General features: G+C 41.4%; 1 protein-coding gene across 2 annotated transcripts in view; it reads right to left on the bottom strand.

The window, feature by feature from the left end:
- Positions 1 to 15,565, bottom strand: part of NEIL3 (nei like DNA glycosylase 3) — a 46,265-nt gene extending 30,700 nt beyond the window's left edge. Inside the window, exons 1-2 of one of the 2 annotated variants that reach the window (XM_027530064.1) lie at positions 15,292 to 15,565; positions 291 to 418 (exon numbers count right to left, since the gene is read on the bottom strand). In XM_027530064.1, the coding sequence (XP_027385865.1) occupies positions 291 to 418; positions 15,292 to 15,447 (284 nt within the window). In that variant the 5' untranslated portion in view covers positions 15,448 to 15,565. Of the gene's footprint in view, positions 1 to 290; positions 419 to 11,809; positions 11,973 to 15,291 lie in introns of those variants that run through there. The other variant, XM_027530065.1, reaches the window with a different exon arrangement.
- Between the last annotated feature and the right edge of the window lie 8,663 nt (positions 15,566 to 24,228).

The raw sequence follows: 24,228 nt of genomic DNA, 5'->3' as shown, positions 1-24,228 counted from the left end.
ATGAGCAAAACAGAGATGCGTTGTTCTAACAACCTTTGGGAAACCTTGCCAGACTTTTTTTTTTTTTAAGAAATAAATTGACTAGCTCTCCAAGTAATGATGACATCACACTTTATTCTACTTGCTGCTTTCCACGATAATTTCAAAAATTTCAACCTCTTGTAGTAGAGCTCTCTTAAAAGTGGAGTACTTTCTCTGTGATTAAATGTGACATGTAGCAAACCGCAAGAAAGCCTTCTGCAGATCTTTAAACATAGAGAGGTCAGAGGTATTGTACAGGTTTATCTTACCGTAAAGCGTTTGGCCCAAAGTACATGAAGAGCTCCTTCCCCAAAGTTTCCACACCACTGTAACCATGTCCATTAAACAGTCTCAAGAAATCATGACTGGAATTTTTATTATTATTCAGTGCAGCAGCCTAGGAGAAAATACACATGTGTAAACACATAAACTTGAAACAAAAATCGTAATTTAAATCTTAACATTTTTATATTACTCCATGCTCAGGTGCATCCCAATGAGAAGAATCATCTCCAATAAGTCGAGTAATGTAAATAGCTGTTTACATATATTTTGTTAAATTACTAGGCAGTTATTTACAGAGAGAGAGGCCAAAAGAAAAAAAAAAATTAAGTGGAAAAAAAAGTCATTAGCACAGAATCAAAATGAATTTCTCCCAGGACTATACTGCTCTGTGCATGTGAAAATAAGGCACAGGGAAATGACATGAATGTTTTAAAGTTAAAAACTAGGGCACAGAGTCTTTCATTTCCAAAGTACAGCCAAGGTCCTTGGAAAAGCATTCAGATAAAAACATCTAAATGTGGTAAAGAATACAGGTAAATAGTATATTTTGGTAAAGAATAAATTTTGACCTGTGATGATGGACTCATAAACCAGTAAGGAAGAAAAAGAGGGCAAAAGCCAAGTAAAAGTGAGAGAGAACCCCAAAAGTAAGGAGCCAGATTTTACCAGAAAGGCATTTACTGGACATTAAGACATGAGACCTCTGGTTTTCATGGCTCTGTGGGACACAGAGGGTCAGAAGTGGAGTCCAGATCACCCTGGGGAGGGGACTCTGACTGCAGAGCTGCTCCTCTCCTGCTCCCCAACTGTAATGTTCAGAATAAAGGAAAAAGAAACCTAGTACACCTTCCCCCATCAGCATGGAAACCAAACAACATATTGGTAGAATTACAACATATATACTGAACATTATAAAAAGGACCAAGGTAATTACAGATGTAAAATATCAGGACTCCTGTGGGTGAAGGGAAGGAATGCATTGAGTTTACATATACCTGAGAAGCCATGTCAACTAACCATTTTATTTTTTAAAGAAATAAATTGACTAGCCTTCAAAGTAAAAATGCATAATGACAGAGAAAGTGATGACAGATATAAAGCTTTTTTCAGAAGCTGAGCAGTATGTATGCTGTGATTATAAAACTATAAAACAGTTCAGATACTGTCTATGAACAAAAGGAGACAGTATGTCACTAGAGAAGAGTGGAGAAATAACTCCAGAAACAATGAAGAGACAGAGTCAAAACAAAAACAACGCCCAGTTGTGGATGTGACCGGTGATGGAAGTAAAGTCTGATGTCGTAAAGAACAATGTTGCATAGAATCTGGAATGTTAGGTCCATGAATCAAGGTAAATGGAAGTGATCAAACAGAAGATGGCAAGCGTGAACCTGGACATTTTAGGAATCAGTGAACTGAAATGAACTTGAATGGGTGAATTTAATTCAGATGACCAGTATATCTATTATGGTAGGCAAGAATCCCTCAGAAGAAATAGAGTAGCCCTCAAAGTCAACAAGAGTCCAAAAGGCAGAACTTGGGTGCACTCTCAAAAAACAACAAAATGATCTGCTTGTTTTCCAAGTCAAACCACTCAATAACACAGTAATCCAAGGCTATGCCCCAACCAGTAATGCTGAAGAAGCTGAAGCTGAACGGTTCTATGATGATCGACAAGGCCTTCTAGAATTAACACCAAAAGAAGATGACCTTTTTATTATAGGGGACTGGAATGCAAAAGTACAAAGTCAAGAGATACCTGGAGTAACAGATAAGTTTGGGCTTGGAGTACAAAATGAAGTAGGGTAAAGACTGCTAGAGTTTTGCCAAGAGAACACACTGATCATAGCAAACACCATCTTCCAACAAAACAAGAGACAACTCTACACATGGACATCATTGACCAGATGGTCAATACCCAAATCAAACTGATTACATTCTTTGCAGCCAAAGATGGAGAAGCTCTACACAGTCAGTAAAAATAAGACTGAGAGCCGACTGTAGCTCAGATCATGAACTCCTTATTGCCAAATTCAGACTTAAATTGAAGAAAGTAGGGGGAACCACTAGACCATTCAGGTATGACCTAAATCAAATCCCTTAGGATTATACAGTGCAAGTGACAAATAGATTCAAGAGATTAGATCTGATAGACAGCGTCTGAAGAACTATGGACAGAGATTCATGACATTGTACAGAAGGCAGGGATCAAGACCATCCCTAAGAAAAGGAAATGAAAAAAGGCAAAATGGTTGACTGAGGAGGCCTTACAAATATCTGAGAAAAGAAGAGAAGCTAAAGACAAAGGAGCAAAGGAAAGATACACCCATCTGAATGCAGAGTTCCAAAGAATAGCAAGGAGAGATAAGACAGCCTTCCTCAGTGATTAATGCAAAGAAATAGAGGAAAACAATAGAATGGGAAAAACTAGAGATCTTTTCAAGAAAATTTGAGATATCAAGGGAACACTTCATGCAAAGATGGGAACAATAAAGAACAGAAGCAGTATGGACCTAACAGAAGCGGAAGATATTAAGGAATGGTATCAAGAATACACAGAAGAACTATACAAAAAAGATCTTAATGACCTATATAACCACAATGGTGTGATCACTCACCTAGAGCCAGACATCCTGGAGTCTCACGTCAAGTGGCCCTTAGGAAGCATCACCATAAACAAAGCTAGTAGAGGTGATGGAATTCCAGCTGAGCTATTTCAAATCCTAAAAGATGATGCCGTCAAAGTGCTGCACTCAATATGCCAGCAAATTTGGAAAACTCAGCAGTGGCCACAGGACTGGAAAAAGTCAGTTTTCATTCCAATCCCAAAGAAACGCAATGCCAAAGAATGCTCAAAGTACCACACAATTGCACTCATCTCACTCGCTAGTAAAGTAATGCTCAAAATTCTCCAAGCCAGGTTTCAGCAACACATGAACTGAGAACTTCCAGATGTTCTGCTGCTGCTACGTCGCTTTAGTCGTGTCCGACTCTGTGCGACCCCAGAGACAGCAGCCCACCAGGCTCCACCGTCCCTGGGATTCTCCAGGCAAGAACACTGGAGTGGGTTGCCATTTCCTTCTCCAATGCATAAAAGTGAAAAGTGAAAGTGAAGTTGCTCAGTCGTGTCTGACTCTAGCGACCCCATGGACTTCAGCCTACCAGGCTCCTCCGTCCATGGGATTTTCTAGGCAAAAGTACTGGAGCGGAGTGACATTGCTTTCTCCGTCCAGATGTTCAAACCTCCTTAGAAAAGGAAGAGGAACAAGAGATCAAATTGCCGGCCAACATCCTTTGGATCATAGAAAAACCAAGAGAGTTCCAGAAAAACATCTACTTCTGCTTCATTGACTATGCCAAAGCCTCTGACTGTGTGGATCACGACAAACTGTGCAAATTCTTAAAGAGATGGTGATACCAAACCACTTTACCTGACTCCTGAGAAATCTGTAGTAGGTCAAGAAACAAGTTAGAACTGGACATGGAACAAGAGACTAATTCCAAATTGGGAAAGGAGTACCTCAAGGTTGTATACTGTCACCCTGCTTATTTAACTTCTATGCAGAGTACATCATGTGAAATGCTGGGCTGGATGAAGTATAAGCTGGAATCAAGACTATGGGAGAAATATCAATAACCTCAGATATGCAGATGATACCACTCTAGTGGCAGAAAGCGAAGAGGAACTGAAGAGCCTCTTGATGAAAGTGAAAGAGGAGAGTGGAAAAGTTGGCTTAAAGCTCAACATTCACAAAACTAAGATTATGGCATCCAGTTCCATCACTTCATGGCAAATCGATTGGGAAACAGTGGAAACAGTGACAGACTTTATTTTCTTGGGCTCCAAAATCATTGCAGATGGTGACTGCAGCAATGAAATTAAAAGACGCCTGCTCCTTGATGAGCAACCTAGATAGCATATTAAAAAGCAGAGACATTACTTTGCAACAAAGGTCATCTAGTCAAACTTATGGTTTTTCCAGTAATCATGTATGGATGTGAGACCCGGACCAAAAAGAAAGCTGAGCGCTAAAGAACTGATGCTTTTGAAGTGTGGTGTTGGAGAAGACTCTTGAGAGTCCCTTGGACTGCAAGGAGATCCAACCAGTCCATCCTAAAGGAAATCAGTCCTGTGGAAGGACTGATGTTGAAGCTGAAACTCCAATACTTTGGCCACCTGATGGGAAGAACTGACTCATTTGAAAAGACCCCGATGCTGGCAAAGATTGAAGGCAGGAGGAAAAGGGGACGACAGGATGAGATGTTTGGATGGCATCACTAACTCAATGGACATGAGTCTGACCAAGTTCCAGGAGTTGGTGATGGACAGGGAAGCCTGGGGTGTTGCATTCCATGGGATCACAAAGAGTTGGATAAACTCTAGCACCAGTCAGTGGTTATGAAGTACTGGCACAGCAAGCCTGAGTACTCAGTGAGGGAAAAACATTGTTTCACATTTGCCTTATTTTTATAAATAAATCACTTAGAACCCTAAACTGAGAAGCACCAAGAATTTGATATTTTTCTACTGAATAAGACTTTTTGCTGTCTCTTGCATACACTTCAAACCAAGTGTAGATTACAACAGTAGTTTTGAGGTGGGTTTCCATGACAACCAATTAGTATTTAAAAATTCTCATAAATTAGCCCAGAGACTTTGAAGATGATGATTAATAGAGCAGATATAGATCAGTTTTGAATAACCTTTGCCTCAACATAGACTAGGTTTTATATTTTTCAGGATTTTGGCCATAACGTCTTATGACCTTTTAAACCTTCCTTTTCTAAATTAATGGTTCAGGGGCCTGTGTGTCTGTCACTCTAGAGCCAACAGCCTCTTATCTCTCCCAGTATCCTTTACTAGCAACTGGTTTTACCCATGTCCTCTGAAGTCCTCTGACTTTTGTTCGGGTTCCCAGTGAAGAAGGCTGGTGGGAATCTGGCCCTGGTTCACACGCACAGCCCTGGACACCACAGCAGCATCCCCCACTTTTTGGTTAGGAGATAATGTGCTATGACTGTCACCCCAGTGTTTGCATCTTCCTTTAAGCTTTACAAGTTAAATCTAAAACCCATCATCTATCCCATATGCAGGAAAAGGTCACCATGCCAGTCCGCACACCCTTCGCCCTGCCTTGAACCTAGGATACTTCCTTTCTGGGACATACAGAACCCTCACAGCCTGCGCTTGATTCCCTTGTGAGGGAGTCTCTCCCTGTTCCAGGTTGAGTGCACATCCCTATGTTTCCCTAAGCACCTGTGTGCACCATGACCCCAGTGTTCAGACCTCCTGTTCTCTCCTTGATCTGGCTTTACCAAGTTCTGTAATGGCTCCTGGCAGAGACAGAGACGATAACCTTGAAATAGACAGTGGTGTTACCATATCTAATAAAATAGTAAATGGGTCCCTAATGTCTCCCTGGACGGAGAAGGCAATGGCACCCCACTCCAGTACTCTTGCCTGGAAAATCCCATGGACGGAGGAGCCTGGTAGGCTGCAGTCCAGGGGGTCGCTAAGAGTTGGACATAACTGAGCGACTTCACTTTCACTTTTCACTTTCATGCATTGGAGAAGGAAATGGCAACCCACTCCAGTGTTCTTGCCTGGAGAATCCCAGGGACAACGGAGCCTGGTGGGCTGCCGTCTATGGGGTCACACAGAGTCAGACATGACTGAAGTGACTTAGCAGCAGCAATGTCTCCCTGGAAGTCTGCTCACAGAACTAAATTAACCATTTTGCAAGAACTTAACACCATTTAGTTTAAAATTATCAGCCAACAGCTACCACAGTTCATGTCACTCACTTGGCTATCTACAACTTTGACATCCTCTAAGGATAAAGATGGCAGGTGGCATCTGGACACACACCCTCCACATAAAAAATGTACCATTCAGGGCTGTTGAACTGGATTTATTCATTTTAGAAAAGCTTGTTGACTTTCTACTATGTGTGAGGCCTTGCAAGGCCTTATTCTAGATATCTGAAAACCAGATCATATTCTGGGGAAGTTTCCCACTCTGTAAGGATAACTAACTGCTCACTGTTCAATGACTAGACTGGGCCATCTAAAACCTTCCCATTATCAAAACACCCAGATGTAATTCAACAGTAACACATCATTGGGTTTTGTTATAATTAGCTAAACAAAATCTCTGAGTACAATTCATATCAAAAAATTTTGTGCCACATATTCTTAAACCACTGTAACGTCCATTTCAGAAGGTATAAATTAAAAGAAACCATAAAACCCTGGGGAAGGGGGAAATATGGGTTCTTAATGAAAACCTCTACTTTTTCTTGCTCAAAGTTAAATGCCAGGGTTCCTAATAATGTCTATTAGGAAGAAATCCAAATCTAGCTTATCCTGATTTTTATCCTAGATTTTCCCTGGGAAATTTCTAACTCTGTGCTAGATATTCCTATTAGTTCCTACAGTTCTGAGGGAGTTTGGTTCCATGTGTAGCTAACGGAAAGCACGGCTGAAATGCCCTCTAGATGAAGATTGAGGGGCAGATTAAAAAAAGAGCTTTTCCATATAGTATTAATCTGCTAAGACATCACAGGCTGTCCTGGAGTATGCATCTACATGCTGTCCAATTACTGCCAACCATCAGAGGTTTTAGGAAGTCTAATGGATCTGACCATGGGAAATGTCTCTCCAGCCAAAGGAGGATTCAGCAGAAGGCCCTCCCAAATGTTAGGGTTCCTGGACCACTTACTAACAAGATAAAGAGGAGCATGTGCCCTTAGACATACATTGCTTGTACATAGGAGGATGAGTCAAAAAACACAAATGCCAATATACTTAAAATGCATGACACCAGTAAGTCTCTTCACACAACTGTCCACGAGAAGTGAACCATGGTGTCCTGATGGACAGAGCCGCAAGGAACCAGAAGCCAAATCTTCACAGGTGTGCTGGTTTGTACTCTAGTCTCTATAATCAAAAATAACACAGAATAGGACACCAAAAACAGAATGTGGAAAGGGATGATATTAAAGTCTCTACAAATACTGAAAAAAGATGTTTTGGGCCTGATGAAGGTGAAGGTGACTATGACAATACAGATGTCAGCAGAGGGCAGGTGGGGAATGATCACAGGTGGAGAGGGTGGAGCTGTGGAAACACACAGACCTGACACCGTCCGGTGCCTTCTGTGGCACAGCCTGCTCCAGCTCCAGACGCCGCGAGCCCTTGGCTCAACTGTGTGTCAGAATTAGTTTTTTAATACTTGATGAGGTGCTTGGGAATTAAAAAGACATGTTAGCACAACCTCTTCCCTGCTCACATACACGGTTTGTCACTCGCTATACACTCCAGTACACTCGCTGGGACTAGAATTTCCCTGTCTGGGAAGCAGAATCATCTTGAGGCTTTCTACCTGCCAAACCCAGCACAGGGCTTTCTACAACCACTGCGCTGGCACTTACCGACTGAACAAGTGTCTGAGACTCGTGTTTCTCCCTTATTTGTCTGCGAGCTCCTTGTGGACAGCAGCTATGGTGTTTCCTTATCCCTGGGCGCTTCACACGATGCCTGGAGCTCAGGAAACATCTGTGAACCAGATCCCTCCCTCCTGCCCTCTTGGTATTCCCCACCCATCATCCCCATCTTGCTATACCTTTCCCAAGGTTTCTTGGCAAAAACTTCTGTTCCACCAACTGTTTTAGCTCCTTTGAGAATTATTAAATCCTAGTCTCTTATTTTCTAATTATCTTCAAAGAAATGAGGCTTAAATATAGGAGTACCAAGTTACTACCAAAAGCTAGGTGGATGTAAAATATTATAGTTAATCAGAATTTCCCATTAAGTAAAAAGAAATTTACGGGAAGGTTTAGGATTTCAGCAAGCAGTCCCAGCCTGCCCTGGTTTTTACTTAAGATGTTTACTTAGCATTTAAATGACTGCTTTGAAAACATCTATTCTAATACCTTATTTGGGTTCTGAGGGAGATGATACAAACTGTCTATCATGTGGGCACTTGACCCAAATCATCTGATCCCCAGTACACTATCATTTCTAAAATAATCTGCTCTAGAGAATATACTCCAGGCAAAATAAAAATTTCAACTTATAACTGACCATCTCAAACACCTGCATACATTTTTAACTATTTTTTTTTCTTTTAAAACACCATTTGAGGGATAAATTCTTATGTACCAGTGATGGTTTGTTCCATTTATTTTGAGAGCTCTTATGTACAAATGGGGCAAGGCTTTTGCAATAAACCTAAGAATTACAAGAGATTCACTTACCCTACTGTAGAACCTGGGGTTATCACCTCTTCAGACAACATTCAACAGCCCATGCAAATTCAAAAATTAATCCCCACAAGCCTATTATCTTTGCTGTAACTGTACACAATTGTCCAATATATACCTGACTTTCTCATTTTGACCGTTATAAACTTGTTACTGTATTATCTGAACATTTCATTCTTTTTTTTCCCCCTGAAATAAGAGAAGAAAATATCCTTTGCCATAATTTTAAGTATGATTGAGAAGGGTTCACCTTCCCATTTTCAAGTGGCTTAATAATAGGAAATCATCAAAACAACATATATCTTTGGAGACAGCACATGATTTATTGTGCTGATTACCATTTATCCTGCCTATCCATGGGTGAACAAGGAAGATGAACTTTTCAGAACAGAATAAGACTTCCACAGATAAATGGTTCAACTCTAGCACAGTTACATATTTCCCCTAGAGAGGAAAAATATATCATATTTATAATCACAGTCTCTCCTTTTTGTCCCCCACATGCTTTTTACCCCCAATACAACAATACTTTTAGTAATCACAAGCCACTTATCTAACCATTTGAACTATCAAAAAAACCTAACTTTAAAATGGTCTCTAAGCCCCCCAAAAGAGGTCTTTACGTAAAAATCTGTTCTACAATTGTGTAAGAGCAGAGGCTGTTATGCTTACTTACACTAAGCACTAACTCTGAGGCTAAATGTTTTATACACAATATGATTACACCAAAAGATTCAGATCAGATCAGTCATGTCCGACTCTTTGTGACCCCATGAATCGCAGCACGCCAGGCCTCCCTGTCCATCACCAATTCCTGGAGTTCACTCAGACTCACGTCCATCGAGTCAGTGATGCCATCCAGCCATCTTATCCTCTGTCATCCCCTTCTCCTCCTGCCCCCAATCCCTCCCAGCATCAGAGTCTTTCCCAATGAGTCAACTCTTCGCATGAGGTGGGCCAAAGTACTGGAGTTTCAGCTTTAGCATCAGTCCTTCCAAAGAAATCCCAGGGCTGATCTTCAGAATGGACTGATTGGATCTCCTTGCAGTCCAAGGGACTCTCAAGAGTCTTCTCCAACATCACAGTTCAAAAGCATCAATTCTTTGATGCTCAGCCTTCTTCACAGTCCAACTGTCACGTCCATACATGACCACAGGAAAAACCATAGCCTTGACTAGACGGACCTTTGTTGGCAAAGTAATGTCTCTGCTTTTGAATATGCTATCTAGGTTGCTCATAACTTTCCTTCCAAGGAGTAAGCATCTTTTAATTTCATGGCTGCAGTCACCATCTGCAGTGATTTCGGAGCCCAGAAAAATAAAGTCTGACACTGTTTCCACTGTTTCCCCATCTATTTCCCATGAAGTGGTGGGACCGGATGCCATGATCTTCGTTTTCTGAATGTTGAGCTTTAAGCCAACTTTTTCACTCTCCTCTTTTACTTCCATCAAGAGGCTTTTTAGTTCCTCTCCACTTTCTGCCATAAGGGTGGTGTCATCTGCATATCTGAGGTTATTGATATTTCTCCCGGCAATCTTGATTCCAGCTTGTGTTTCTTCCAGTCCAGCGTTTCTCATGATGTACTCTGCATATAAGTTAAATAAACAGGGTGACAATATACAGCCTTGACGAACTCCTTTTCCTATTTGGAACCAGTCTGTTGTTCCATGTCCACTTCTAACTGTTGCTTCCTGACCTGCATACAAATTTCTCAAGAGGCAGATCAAGTGGTCTGGTATTCCCATCTCTTTCAGAATTTTCCACAGTTTATTGTGATCCACACAGTCAAAGGCTTTGGCATAGTCAATAAAGGAGAAATAGATGTTTTTCTGGAACTCTCTTGCTTTTTCTATGATCCAGCGGATGTTGGCAATTTGATCTCTGGTTCCTCTGCCTTTTCTAAAATCAGCTTGAACATCAGGAAGTTCATGGTTCACATATTGCTGAAGCCTGGCTTGGAGAATTTTGAGCATTACCCCTTCATAAAGTCATCACCAGATAGGTGGGTCTGGTGAGAAAGCCCTGATCTAGGAGAAAAAGGAACAATTACCAGGACATTTACTGCAGCTCATATAGTAAAGAATCTGCCTGCGATGCAGGAGACCTGGATTCGATCCCTGGGTCAGGAAGATCCCTGGAGAAGGGAATGGCAATGCACTCCAGTACTCTTGTCTGGAGAATCCCATTGACGGAGGAGCCTGGAGGGCAGGCAACAGTCCACGGAGTCACAAAGAGTCGACACAACTGAGTGACTAACACTACTATTACTTCTTATTTTACTAGGCACTAAGCTAAGAGTTTCATGTGTCCTATAATCTGATTCTGACCAAATAGGCAAAGATGTGAGTATAAGCAACATAGGAGCTGGAATTCAAAAATCAAGATGATCAGATGTTTTCTCTACATCATCCCCAACACTTTAGGGTTCACTAAAAGCTCCAATGGCTGTGGAGAATCATCTCCCTGAGCTTCCTTAACCGTTCTCTGTTCACTCTTGCTCTATGACTCCATGTAATGCTGAATGCTGGTAGCAATGATCCTGAGTTATTAAGATGAAACCATTACCCGGATCCATGGAAGAATGTAAGCAAATACTATTATACATGTTATATACAAGTTAAAAAAACCTCTTTCTAGATTTAAACGAATAAGCTTCATTTAGCTAGAAAATTAATCTCTGTGGATAAGCTCATTCCTTCATATAATGGCAATCAAATGAATTATGAATTCCACTTCCTCCACTACAAAGAGAAAGGAGGGAGGAAAACTTTTATTATGTGGCTTCATTACTTTCGTGTAATAGAAATTTCCATTTAACATGCATAACAAAATATACACTCATAGAGAAAGATTCCAAATTGAATTTATTTTAAAATCTTTCATCAAAACTATTTTTGCACTATTTAAAACTTTGCTCTTCTCCATCCATTCAAATGTTTACTAAATAACTCAGACACTGTGAAGAGCATATCAAGATGAGTAAGAATAGCTAGCATATTATATACATATATCAAACCTTAAGGAGAGAGAGAGTAACCAGAGAATCATGTTTCAAATGAAATGAATGCTTATAAACTCTGTTTCATATTCTGTTTTGTGAAAGGAAACTGAAAACATATGCAGATTACACACCGATATCACCAAAATATTGTATGCACCCAACAATTAAAATCGAAGGATTGACTCTTCACAGCTCATTAAGCAGACATGTTCATTTATATTCCAGTGTTGTTTCTTACCATAAGGTTCCAAAAGCTCCAGCAGAGTTTTATGCAATGTGCTTACAGAGTTGCATAATTTTATGCTGACAAGACAGTGGATCAAAACTCAGAAGTGATGTAGTGCATGGACGACTAGCAAACACTGGGCTTCTATGGCTAGGCTTTCTTCTTCAAAATGGGGGTCACCTGTCACAAGGAGACATGCCTTAGAACATGCTCTCCATGAACTTCAAACCTGAGCCAAGAGAACGACTACAGGCCACAGTAGCTAATTCATTACAACAGTAGCTACACAGGTGGGATTCTTCTTTTTGGTACAATGATTATCTGGAGTTTAACTCATTTATTTTAAATGCCCAATTAGTATTTATTTAACTCTCCTTTGTACTTTTTCATGTTTATTGCAATATAAAGAAGACCATATGCAGTTATTATTTTTCAACTGCTGCCTTGTGAAAACTAACGATTTCAAGTCAGTAGCAGAAACCTTTAAATAGTTTTAAGGCTCAGGCATAAAGGTCTAGGAAACATGGGATCACCTATTTAAGTAGTGATCATGCCAGACATCTGTGACAACCTACCACATTTTGATGAAATTTACTATAGGGCTTCCCTGGTGGTTCAATCGGTAAAGAATCTGCCTGCAGTGTGGGGGACCTGGGTTCAATCCCTGGGTCAGGAAGATCCCCTGGAAAAGGGAATGGCTACCCATTCTAGTATTCTTGCCTGGAGAATTCCATGGACAGAGGAGCCTGGCGGGATCTCAAAAAAGTCAGACACGATTGAGCGACTAACACTGTGGATTCAATGCCCCTCTAAAATGCAAAGACCCTTCATGTTTACAAAGATTATTATTTCTTTAGATCAAGGGCCCATAAAGTGAAGCTATGGCAAAACATTTAGAATATTCCCAATGATAAAGAGATTATTAATTCCATATTGATTTTCACAAAGGGGTTATTCATTTCTTATTGATTTTCAAAGCCAGTTCCCATAGAACAAGATTTTTGATTCCAAATCATAAAGACCTATTCCAACTTTTAATACCTCTTTATGTCAAAGTATTAAATATAGTAATGTTCAGTGATTGCTTCCAAGTGATATTATTAATTGCCCAACCACTGACAAAGCATCTACATTATATTATCAGGCTGCACTGTGAATATGGGAATGGAAGCCATTAGTATTACCAAAGTAGGTAAGCCAACTGGCTAAACTGAACAGAAGTAAAAATGGTGGCAGATCAGCCAAAAACTTAACGTCTCACTTCTCTAATTAATAAGTAGTCACCACTATTTGCTGAGCAGTATGGTATTCTTGCCAAAATGAATCAGTCATTTTCCTATTGAACCTTTTATAACTGAGGGGAACTATGGTTGAAAGTGTAGGGTTTGGAGTTTGAAAGAAGGGAGATTAAACCTGGTTCAGCCCTTCCTAGTCATGTGATACTGGGCAACTTAATTGTTTTAAACTCACTTCAAGCTTCACATTCCTTATCTGTAGAATCAGGTTAATCCTTTATCATGGGGTTATTATTTTTTATAATGAAATGATATATAACAGTTCTTCAAAAGCACTTTATGCCTTGGAACTGAAGATAATCATAAATGGAAAGGAAATGTTCATGCTGGTCTGGCCTAAAGACCAATGAGGTAATGTCTATTTAAAACATTAAATGGGATTCTCAAGGAAGTAAGTTTATCTGACTCATCTTGTATCCTCGGGAGCTAGTAATAGCTTAAAACTTAATACAGAATATATTACTGTTTAATGATGTAAATTATAATATCTGTAACATATTCATGCCATATCCATTACCACACCCTATTCCCTTTACTTCCAAAATAGCAATTCTGTTCCCTTCTCTTCATTTCTGTCACCAGCCCCCTCCTCTGTGCTCCAGGCAGCCTTCTCAGATTCCTGTAATCCTCACCTGAGAAGGCAGCATGTACCCTGGCTTTCTGCCAGTCTTATAATTTTCCTTTGCAAGGAGAATGATCTTTCAAAGTGTCACTCGATCTTAACACCCTTCAAAGACCCCCATTATTCCAGAATGAGTCGATTCCCAGGATCCGACTTCGACCAGCAATCTCAATTTTGTCTTATTTCAAATCACGTTCCCTGTATCTCATCATCCCCTTTCCAGCCACACCAGATTTCTTTCAATCTCTCTTCCTTTGCTATTGCCTGCAGTGTTCTGCCTGCCAACCTTCAGTTCAGATCTAGGTATCTCCTCACCCTTCACATCTCAGCTTAATTGTTACTTTCTCAGCAAAGCAATCCCTGAACTTCCTGTAAGTTCTCATGGAACCATGTATCTTTACTTTAGAGAATTTATCAACTTACATTTCTCTCTGTTTTTACCTAATGAATGTCTATGTATCTTCCCAACTAAAGAATAGCCTCCACAAGGGGAAGTGTTACCGACGTTCCTTGAGTATTCAAAATTCTGTTGAATGAGTGATTTTTCTATAAACATTAATACTCTTAAGAGACTACTCAGGATTCATCTCTGTGGTATCCTGAAATGATTTTGAAAGAAACACTATAATAAAGGAACAGGTACAGAGTACTAGCTGACATATAGTCAAAATAAATAAAACACAAGGGCAGTTGGAAGGAGATGCAAAAATTACTCTTTGTCCAAGTTTGAAAATGTATTTTCTCAGACTTAGAACTTCATTTCTTTCAAGCTGTAAGCATATGCTAATTTCATAGCAAGCAACTCTTTCTTCCAAGACCAAAGGCTATGATGAAGCTTTGCAGGAGAAATTGAAGTACAGTGCAATAATGCATGCATTCATGAAATACAATCATCCGTACATCTGAAGGGCTTTTAAGGCACGAGGTTTAATCAGAATATTTTCAGTACAAGTTCTAAGTTCTTACCAAATGAAAATCACACCACCTGCAATGCATGCCTGAGTGGCAAGAAGCTGTGCTACAACTTCCTTTAAAAAGAAATTAATTAGCTTAAGGGATCCAAAATGGCTCTGCCCCTTCATTAGATGGCAATATTGAGTTGAGTGGACAGGGTGGTGCTAAATCTTCTGTGTGAAATGTTAAGATTATATACTAGTTGTAATACATTTTCAGTTGCAGAATATTAGGCAGGCGAGAAGCTAGAATTTTATCCTACAAGCTTACTGTTTTTAAAACGTGAAAAACAAACAGAAAAAAAAAAAACAGAGGTTGCAGGCATCTGATAATATTAACAGCAGATAATATCTGATAATATTAACAGCAGAAAATGCGGCTATGGACAGAAGGAAACCATCTTTTGCTGGGTTGTAAAGAAGCTGCGCAAGGTGGCATGGAATAAAACACCTTCCATCACTTCCCACCTGGGCATCTCCAATGCGGCCTTAACTCGGCGGTCCAGCAACCAACCCTCAACCGCGCAGGCGCACTAGTAAGGCACTTTGGACCCTGGAAACCCGATGGGCTTTTTGTTGTATCTCCCACTGCTGGTCCCCTAGCGAGACACGGAAGCTGCTCACCTGTGAGGAGCCCACAGGCCCGGAGGCGGCGGGCGGCGAGCCGGGCCCCCCCAGGCCCTGCAGCGCGCGGCCCCGCACGTCAGTCACCGCCTGGCCCGGGCGCACACGCGCCCGAATCTTCTCTCCATTTAGAGTACAACCCGGGCCTTCCACCATCGCCCGGGCCCGCGCTGTGCCCCACTAAGCTGCAAAGCCAGCCGAGAAAACTGCCGCGTAACTTCACCTCCGCGGAGGTACTTAGCTCCTCCGAGAAGTTCAAATCTCGCGCGCTCCTGGCCCCGCCCCGGCCCCGCCTCTCCAGCCGCGCCCTCCCCCAACCCTCCCCGAGGGCCCGGCTTCTCGGCGCAGGCGCAGTGGCCCAGCCTTCGGGCCCGGACGCGGGGCTGCAGTAGAAAGGAGAGAATTGTTGCTGCTAGCTCACCACCCTGCCCTGGGGGCCGAACTGTACATCCTCAGAAGCTCCAATTTTGTTTTCTTTGCTTTGAGGTTTTGCCCTTGTCCTTGAGCTGCATGGTACACGCACGTTTTGTGACCTGATTCTCTTATTCTTCCCGAAGTCCGAGGTGGCCTGGCAGGCCTCAGGTTTCTGCAGGCCCTCCTCGGGCTTGGGTGGGTGCAGAGGGACTCAGGGTAAGGTTTTTACAACAAGCAGCTTTTGCTTTTCTCCTATAGGTTTAGCATGTCTTAGAAAACGTGGCCTAATATGCCAAGTATATCTTAGTGTCTATGTTAAAATCCTCTTCATTTTTTGATACCTGAGCTAAGCAAGACTCTACAAAAATTCATGCAAATATTCTGTTTTGGGATGTCCGAGATGAGCACCATTTGAAATTGCTTTGTAAAAAGGCAGCTGTATATAAATTTGAGGCAATGCATAGTTTTTCGAATTTACACAATGTTGCACACATGAAAATATATAATGACTCCATAAACCTTTTTAAATAATGAAAAATCTAATTCTTTTTCAAAATTAAAATATAGCATATTAAAACACAACGTCAATTTATCAATAATTTAGTAAGCATATCACAGCTGTTGTTAAACCAGAAGAATATATATACTAAAGATTTAAATTAAAAAATTGGAAAAGTAATGTCTTTCTCTCTGTAGGGAGAGATTAGTCATCAATAGTTAGCTGGATCAGGCTCAGGATTCTTTGTATTTACTTGTTTAATTACTGTTTACGCTTCTAGGTCAGGTTACAAAATAGTCAAGGAAGAATCCTATTACCTAACAATCCAAATTCAGTCATGATTTCTGCCCTTTGATGGAAGGCAGTCTTCATATGCCCAAGCTCAGGGGCGGTGGCCAAGAGGAGCTACCCCACGCTCAAGCTCAGGGGCCGTGGCCGAGAGGAGCTATCCCATGTCCAAAGTAAGGAACAGCAGCTGCACTTTGCTGGAGCAGCCGTGAAGAGATACCACAGTCAAAGGTAAGAGGAACCTAAGGAAGACTGTAGGCGCTGAGAGAGGGCATCAGAGGGCAGACAGTCTGAAACCACAAGCACAGACACCTAGCCAATCTGATCACATGGACCACACCTTGTCTAACTCAAAAAACTAAGCCATGCCGTGTGGGACCACCCAAGATGAACGGGTCATGGTAGAGAGGTCTGACAGAATGTGGTCTACTGGAGAAGGGAATGGCAAACCACTCCAGTATTCTTGCCTTGAGAACCCCATGAACAGTATAAAAAGGCAAAAAGATAGGACACTGAAAGATGAACTCTCCAGGTCAGTAGGTGCCCAATATGCTACTGGAGATCAGTGGAGAAATAATTCCAGAAAGAATGAAGGGATGGAGCCAAAGCAAAAACAGCACCCAGTTCTGGATGGGACTGGTCATAGAAGCAAGGACCGATGCTGTAAAGAGCAATATTGCATAGGAACCTGGAATGTTAGGTCCACAAATCAAGGCAAATTGGAAGTGGTCAAACAGGAGACGGCAAGAGTGAATGCCGACATTCTAGGAATCAGTGAAGTAAGATGGACTGGAATGGGTGAATTTAACTCAGATGACCATTATATCTACTATTATGGGCAGGAATCCCTTAGAAGAAATGGAGTAGCCACCATGGTCAACCAAAGAGTCTGAAATGCAGTACTTGGATGCAATCTCAAAAACCACAGAATGATCTCTCTTCGATTCCAAGGTAAATCATTCAGTATCACGCTAATCCAAGTCTATGCCCTGACCAGTAATGCTAAGAAGCTGGGGTTGAATTGTTCTATGAAGACCTACAAGACCTTTTAGAACTAACATCCCCCAAAAACGTCCTTTTCATTATAGGGGACTGGAGTGCAAAAGTAGGAAGTCAAGAAACACCTGGAGTAACAGGCAAATTTGGCTTTGGAGTACAAAATGAATCAGGGCAAAGGCTAATAGAGTTTTGCCAAGAGAACGCACTGGTCATAGCAAACACCATCTTCCATCAACACAAGAGAAGATTCTACACATGGACATCACAAGATGGTCAACACCAAAATCAGATTGATTATATTCTTTGTAGCCAAAGATGGAGAAGCTCTATACAGTCAACAAAAACAAGCCCGGGAGCTGACTGTGGCTCAGACCATGAACTCCTTATTGCCAAATTCAGACTGAAATTGAAGAAAGAGGAGAAAACCACTAGACCATTCAGGTATGACCTAAATCAAATCCCTTATGATTATACAGTGGAAGTGAGAAATATATTTAAGGGACTAGATCTGATAGAGTGCCTGATAAACTATGGACAGAGGTTCGTGATATTGTACAGGAGACAGGGATCAAGACCATCCCCATGGAAAGAAATGCAAAAAAGCAAAATAGCTGTCTGCAGTGGCCTTACAAATAGCTATGAAAAGAAGAGAAGCAAAAAGCAAGGAAGAAAAGGAAAGATATACCCATTTGAACGCAGAGTTCCAAAGAACAGCAAAGAAGATAACAAAGCCTTCCTCAGCGATCAATACAAAGAAATAGAGGAAAACAATAGAATGGGAAAGATTAGAGATCTCTTCAAGAAAATTAGAGATACCAAGGGGACATTTCATGCAAAGATGGGGTCAATAAAAGACAGAAATGGTATGGACCTAACAGAAGCAGAAGATATTAAGAAGAGGTAAGAAAAATACACAGAAGAACTGTACAAAAAAGATCTTCACAACCCAGATAATCACAATGGTGTGATCACTCACCTAGAGCCAGACATCCTGGAATGTGAAGTCAAGTGGGCCTTAGGAAGCATCACTACGAACAAAGCTGGGGAGGTGATGGAATTCCAGTTGAGCTATTCCAAATCCTGAAAGACGATGCTGTGAAAGTGCCTCATTCAATATGTCAGCAAATTTGGAAAAGTTAGCAGTGGCCACAGGACTGGAAAAGGTCAGTTTTCCTTCCAATCCCAAAGAAAGGCAATGCCAAAGAATGCTCAAACTACCACACAATTGCACTCATCTCACACACTAGTAAAGTAAGGCTCAAAATTCTCCAAGCCAGGCTTAAGCAATATGTGAACTGTGAACTTCCAGATGTTCAAGCTGGTTTTAGAAAAGGCAGAGTAACCAGAGATCAGATTGCCAACATCCACTGGATCATCGAAAAAGCAAGAAAGTTCGAGAAAAACATCTACTTCTGCTTTATTGACTATGCCAAAGCCTTTGACTGTGTGGATCACCATAAATTGTGGAAAATTCTGAAAGACATAGGAATACCAGACCACCTGACCTGCCTCTTGAGAAACCTGTATGCAGGTCAGGAAGCAACAGTTAGAACTGAACATGGAACAACAGACTGGTTCCAAATAGGAAAAGCAGTACGTCAAGACTGTATATTGTCACCCTGCTTATTTAACTTCTATGCAGAGTACATCATGAGAAACGCTGGGCTGGAAGAAGCACAAGCTGGAATCAAGATGCCAGGAGAAATATCAATAACCTCAGATATGCAGATGACACCAGCCTTATGGCAGAAAGTGAAGAGGAACTAAAAAGCCTCTTGATGGAAGTAAAAGAGGAGAGTGAAAAAGTTGGCTTAAAGCTCAACATTCAGAAAACGAAGATCATGGCATCTGGTCCCATCACTTCATGGCAGATGGATGGGGAAACAGTGGAAACAGTGACTAATTTTATTTTGTTGGGCTCCAAAATCACTGCAGATGGTGATTGGAGCCATGAAATTAAAAGATGCTTACTCCTTGGAAGGAAAGTTATGACCAACCTAGATAGCATATTCAAAAGCAGAGACATTACTTTGTCCACAAAGGTCCACTAGTCAAGGCTATGGTTTTTCCAGTGGTCATGAATGGTTGTGAGAGTTGGACTATAAAGAAAGCTGAACGCAGAAGAATTGATGCTTTTAACTGTGGTGTTGGAGAAGACTCTTGAGAGTCCCTTGGACTGCAAGGAGATCCAACCAGTCCATCCTAAAGGAAATCAGTCCTGCGTGTTCTTTGGAAGGACTGATGTTAAAGCTGAAAGTCCAATATTTTGGCCACCTGATAAGAAGAGCTGACTCTTTTGAAAAGACCCTGATGTTGGGAAAGATTGAAGACAGGAGAAGAAGGGGACGACAGAGGATGAGATGGTTAGACAGCATCACTGACTCAATGGACATGAGTTTGGGTAAACTCCAGGATTTGATGATGGACAGGGCAGCCTGGCCTACTGTGGTTCATGGGGTTGCAGAGAGTCGGACATGACTGAGCTACTGAACTGATACTGAGTCTTCATACAGTTTATTCAGGATTACCTTTTTATTCGGTTTTTTTTTTTTTTTTTTTGCTATCTAACAAATTATTTTGTTTCATATTTTCAAAGTTCTACAGGTCAAGAATTTGTAGGGGTTGGGCTGAGTGGTTCTAGATCAGTGCTTGTCAAGCAGTTTCAGTCTAAAGGCTTGATTGTAGCCAGAAGACCCATATAAGGGATGGCTCTCTTGCACAGCTACTGGCAGGAGGCCTTGGTTTCTCAGTTTATAGGTCTCTCCAGAGGGGTGCTCAGCTGTTTTCCTGACAGCTGAGGCAGGTGACATCCCAGAGTGTGTGATCCAAGCGAGAAGGCAAGGAGAAAGCTGTAATGGTCTTTACTCCTTGTCTCTGCAGTGTCACACCCACACCCTCACTTCTGTTCATTAGAATCCAGTCATTCTGAACAGCCCACAGAAGGTAAGCGAGGAGAATTAAGCTTTATCCCTAGAAGCGAGGAGAATCAAATAATTTGTCAACATATAACCATCACAATTTTCAGTCATCTGACTGATTCGTCATGGACTTATTCTCTTTAGCTGGTGTGTACTGGTGCACATTTGGATCAAATAAAATCTTTAATTAGAATTAGATTTACCATCCTCCAGAGAGCTGAGTTAAGAGCTGGGGAGTAACACTGAAGACATTGCGAGATGTCACTATGTGCCCCTCGAGGCCAAGACAGACTTTGTTTCGCTGTGACTAGCCTTTGAGTCTTTGGATATTTCTCTGTTATCCCTCCTTACATGCAATTAGGAGCAAACTTACATGCACTGTGCGTGTGCAGTGTTTATAAAGAGTCATGTCACCATTGCAAGTAAACCTACTCTGCTTTAGACTCTGTTTCTTCTTAAGCATTATTTATTACTTGATGACTTTATAAAAGTCATTCATTTTCTCTAGAACGCACTTTTTTCTTATGTAAAATAAAACATACTTTTCTTATAAACCTCCACATGATGTTTTTTGCTTTAATTCACAATTAAGGTACAATATAGGAAAGCACTTCAAAAACTGCAAAACACTACAAATTCAAGGAATTAGGATAAATTCTATTTGCTGTTCTCTGTACTTTCTGTTTCTTGGCTCATGCTGTAATTCTCATGTTTTCTTAACCTTTTGTCTTCATCCCAGTTTCCTGAAATTCTCCCAATCTTAAATCCTAGCTGAATGCATATCCTCTAAGAAACTTTAGAGATACATTTTACAAATGTAAGAACTGGGGCTCAAAGAGGTTATGTAACATGCTCAAGGTTACAGACTTGGGATTCAACCAGGCCAGCCAAGGTCTTAGCCAAATGTTTTCAGCAACATCCCTTATACGACACTGCTGCTGCTGCTAAGTCACTTCAGTCATGTCCGACTCTGGGCGACCCTGTGCGACCCCAGAGACGGCAGCCCACCAGGCTCCCCTGTCCCTGGGATTCTCCAGGCAAGAACACTGGAGTGGGTTGCCATTTCCTTCTCCAATGCAGGAAAGGGAAAAGTGAAAGTGAAGTCGCTCGGTCGTGTCCGACTCTTCTCCACCCCATGGACTGCAGCCCACCAGGCTCCTCCGTCCATGGGATTTTCTGGGCAAGAGTACTGGAGTGGGGTGCCATTGCCTTCTCCGAATTATATGACACTACACACAGTCAAATATATTTAGCAACAACTTATGAAATGGTGGTTTAGAGGAAACATACATCTTAGTCAGCCTCATATGGGAATTAAAGACAATCTCAAAAGCTTCCTTTAGCTTATCTGCTGTTGTTGTTTAGTCACTAAGTGGTGTCCAACTCTTTCGTGACCCAATGGACTGTAACTCACCAGGCTCCTCTGTCCACGGGATTTCCCAGGCAAGAATACTGGAGTGGGTTGCCATTTCCTTCTCCAGGGGATCTTCCCGACCCAAGGATTGAAGCCACATCTCTTATGGCTCCTGCATTGGCAGGTGGATTCTTTACCACTCAGCCACCTTTAGCATATTAAGCTTTGACACATTTTGTGTAATGAAACTTTGTTTTTACTCTTCTCTTTACAATGTCTGTGGACAGGTTTTTAGCTTGAATGATAAAAATGTAGTATGGGGGAAATTTCTTTTAATTTCTTTTTTACGTAAGTTACCTGAATATATTTAACAAGTAGAGAGAGAACACCCATCCTCTCTGAACACGCTCTTAATTTGAGCTCTGAATAGAGGAAATAGTCATTAGTGAACATCACATGCAGGTGTTTTCAGTGATATTTACTAAAGAGTCTCCAGTTTCTACCCATTAAGAGAAACTTTTAATGTTAGGCTATAAGAAGAAGCATAAAATGCATAGCAACAGAAACCATTTTTGACACATCTATTATTTGAAGCAAATACCAAATGCTGAAGCTTTGCAAAGCAGCAGATTTCATTTCATTGTGAAGGCTGGAAGTGCCAGGTGACAGTTTTCTTCTTGCAAAGTCAAAATCAAAATTGCAGAACCAACCATGGGCTCCGAGGTGGCCCACGAAACTGCTCTGACACATCTGACCTTTTCACAATGATGTGAAGTCTAGGATTGGGCACTGTGATTTTGCCAGACTCTCCATGAGAAGGAGTTTTCTAATTCATTTCTTAATTTAAGTATAATTTAGTAAGCAAAGGTAGTTTCTGAGCATGAACTTAATTTGAGACAAACAATAAGCAGTTCATAAACACAAAACACCACAGATACTCTCTTTGTAGGGGGTTCTTTCTATGAGAAAGGGTAGGAGAATGAATTTATTTTCTGTTCTGGAATAGAAAAGTGTATTATTTTTGTAAATATCTTGAAGCAACATTCCTCATCTGTTTCGGTTACTGGAGAGCATGCTCAAGTTGAGGCATGAAAGCCAGCATTTCCTCATTAATTCGAAAAGCAGTGAAATTATTGGGCCCTGAATTTGTTGCAGGAAGACGGCTAGATCCATGGAAATGGATAAAAGTCAGAGATCTAGACAGGTCACCAACCAGTGCAGAGAGAAGAGGAAATAAACACCAGCATGCAGATAGAGGTAACCTCAGGTGCTCCCAGCAGACACGGGGAGGAGACCTTGGTCCCAGGCATCTCAGCCAAATTCTGAAGACACGTAAGTATGAGTTCATTGCATAAAGAAAAGGGAAATGGGGAATTTTAGGCAGATGGGGGAAGCATATTTACAATGCCAGGAGGTATGAGAGAATCTCATATCTGGGGAACTACAAGAATATCTGAAGGATAAGAGGACAGGGAGTGGGGGCAGACGGGGCCGGGAGAAGTCAGAGAAGCCAGGTTACGGAAAGTTGAATGGTATGCTAAGTGTGAGGGGTTCTTTCTATGAGAGAGGGTAGGAGATTCTGTTGAAAGGAATAGGGGGACAAACAGGATTCTGTGCAGCAGATTAACATGTTTAGATCTGCTTTATTAAATGATCCCCAGAAGGGCATGAAGCAGTGGGTCTTGATCCATAACATTTGGTCACAACCAGGGGGAGGAGATAGTTTTAGGATCTAATGGGTCCAGGGAAAAGATGCTACTAAATATTCCATAGGGTTCAGGACAAGCCACCACAGCGAATAATTAATTATCCATTCAAAAGCACTAACTGTGCCAAGGTTGAGAAAACCTGGGGTGCAGGGAGAGGGCTGAATAATGCTCCCCTCACCAATATGTTTATGATCTGATCCATGGAATTTGTGAACAAGTTTCCTTAAATGGCAAAAGGCATTTGACAGCTGTGATTAAAGAGTGAGAAATAAGGAGATGATCCTGAATTATCTGAGTGTGCCCAACGTAATCACGAGGGTCTGATAACAGGAGGCATGAGCGTCAAAAACAAAAAAGGTAGTGTGAGGACAGACGCAGTCAATGAAGCAGATGTGATGACACCTTTGAACATGGAGGAGGGAGCCAGGCACCAAGGAACGCAGGCAAATCTGCAGAAGGAGCCAGCCCTGCTGACCTCCTGGCCAGGGAGACTGATTCTGAACTCTAACCTTCGGAACAGTTAGAGAATAAACGTGTGTCATTTTAAGCCCCTAAACATGTACTACTTACAGCAGCAACAGGAAATTAATGTCTGTCTTGGAGACTTGGGCAGATGGGACGTGAATCTTGAGGCAGAATAAACGCTAAGGAGGAAGGGTCAGTATTGCCAGGCACTCATCTGAGTTCTGGGGATACAACAGCAATCAGGGCAGAGAAAAATTTCTGTTCTCTTGAAACATACAGTGTTTTCCTTTC

Source organism: Bos indicus x Bos taurus, chromosome 27 (genome assembly GCF_003369695.1).
Source record: "Bos indicus x Bos taurus breed Angus x Brahman F1 hybrid chromosome 27, Bos_hybrid_MaternalHap_v2.0, whole genome shotgun sequence".
NCBI classification, from domain to species: domain Eukaryota; kingdom Metazoa; phylum Chordata; class Mammalia; order Artiodactyla; family Bovidae; genus Bos; species Bos indicus x Bos taurus.
The sequence above is the reverse complement of the archived record's forward strand: the minus strand, read 5'-3'. Positions and strand labels throughout refer to the sequence as shown.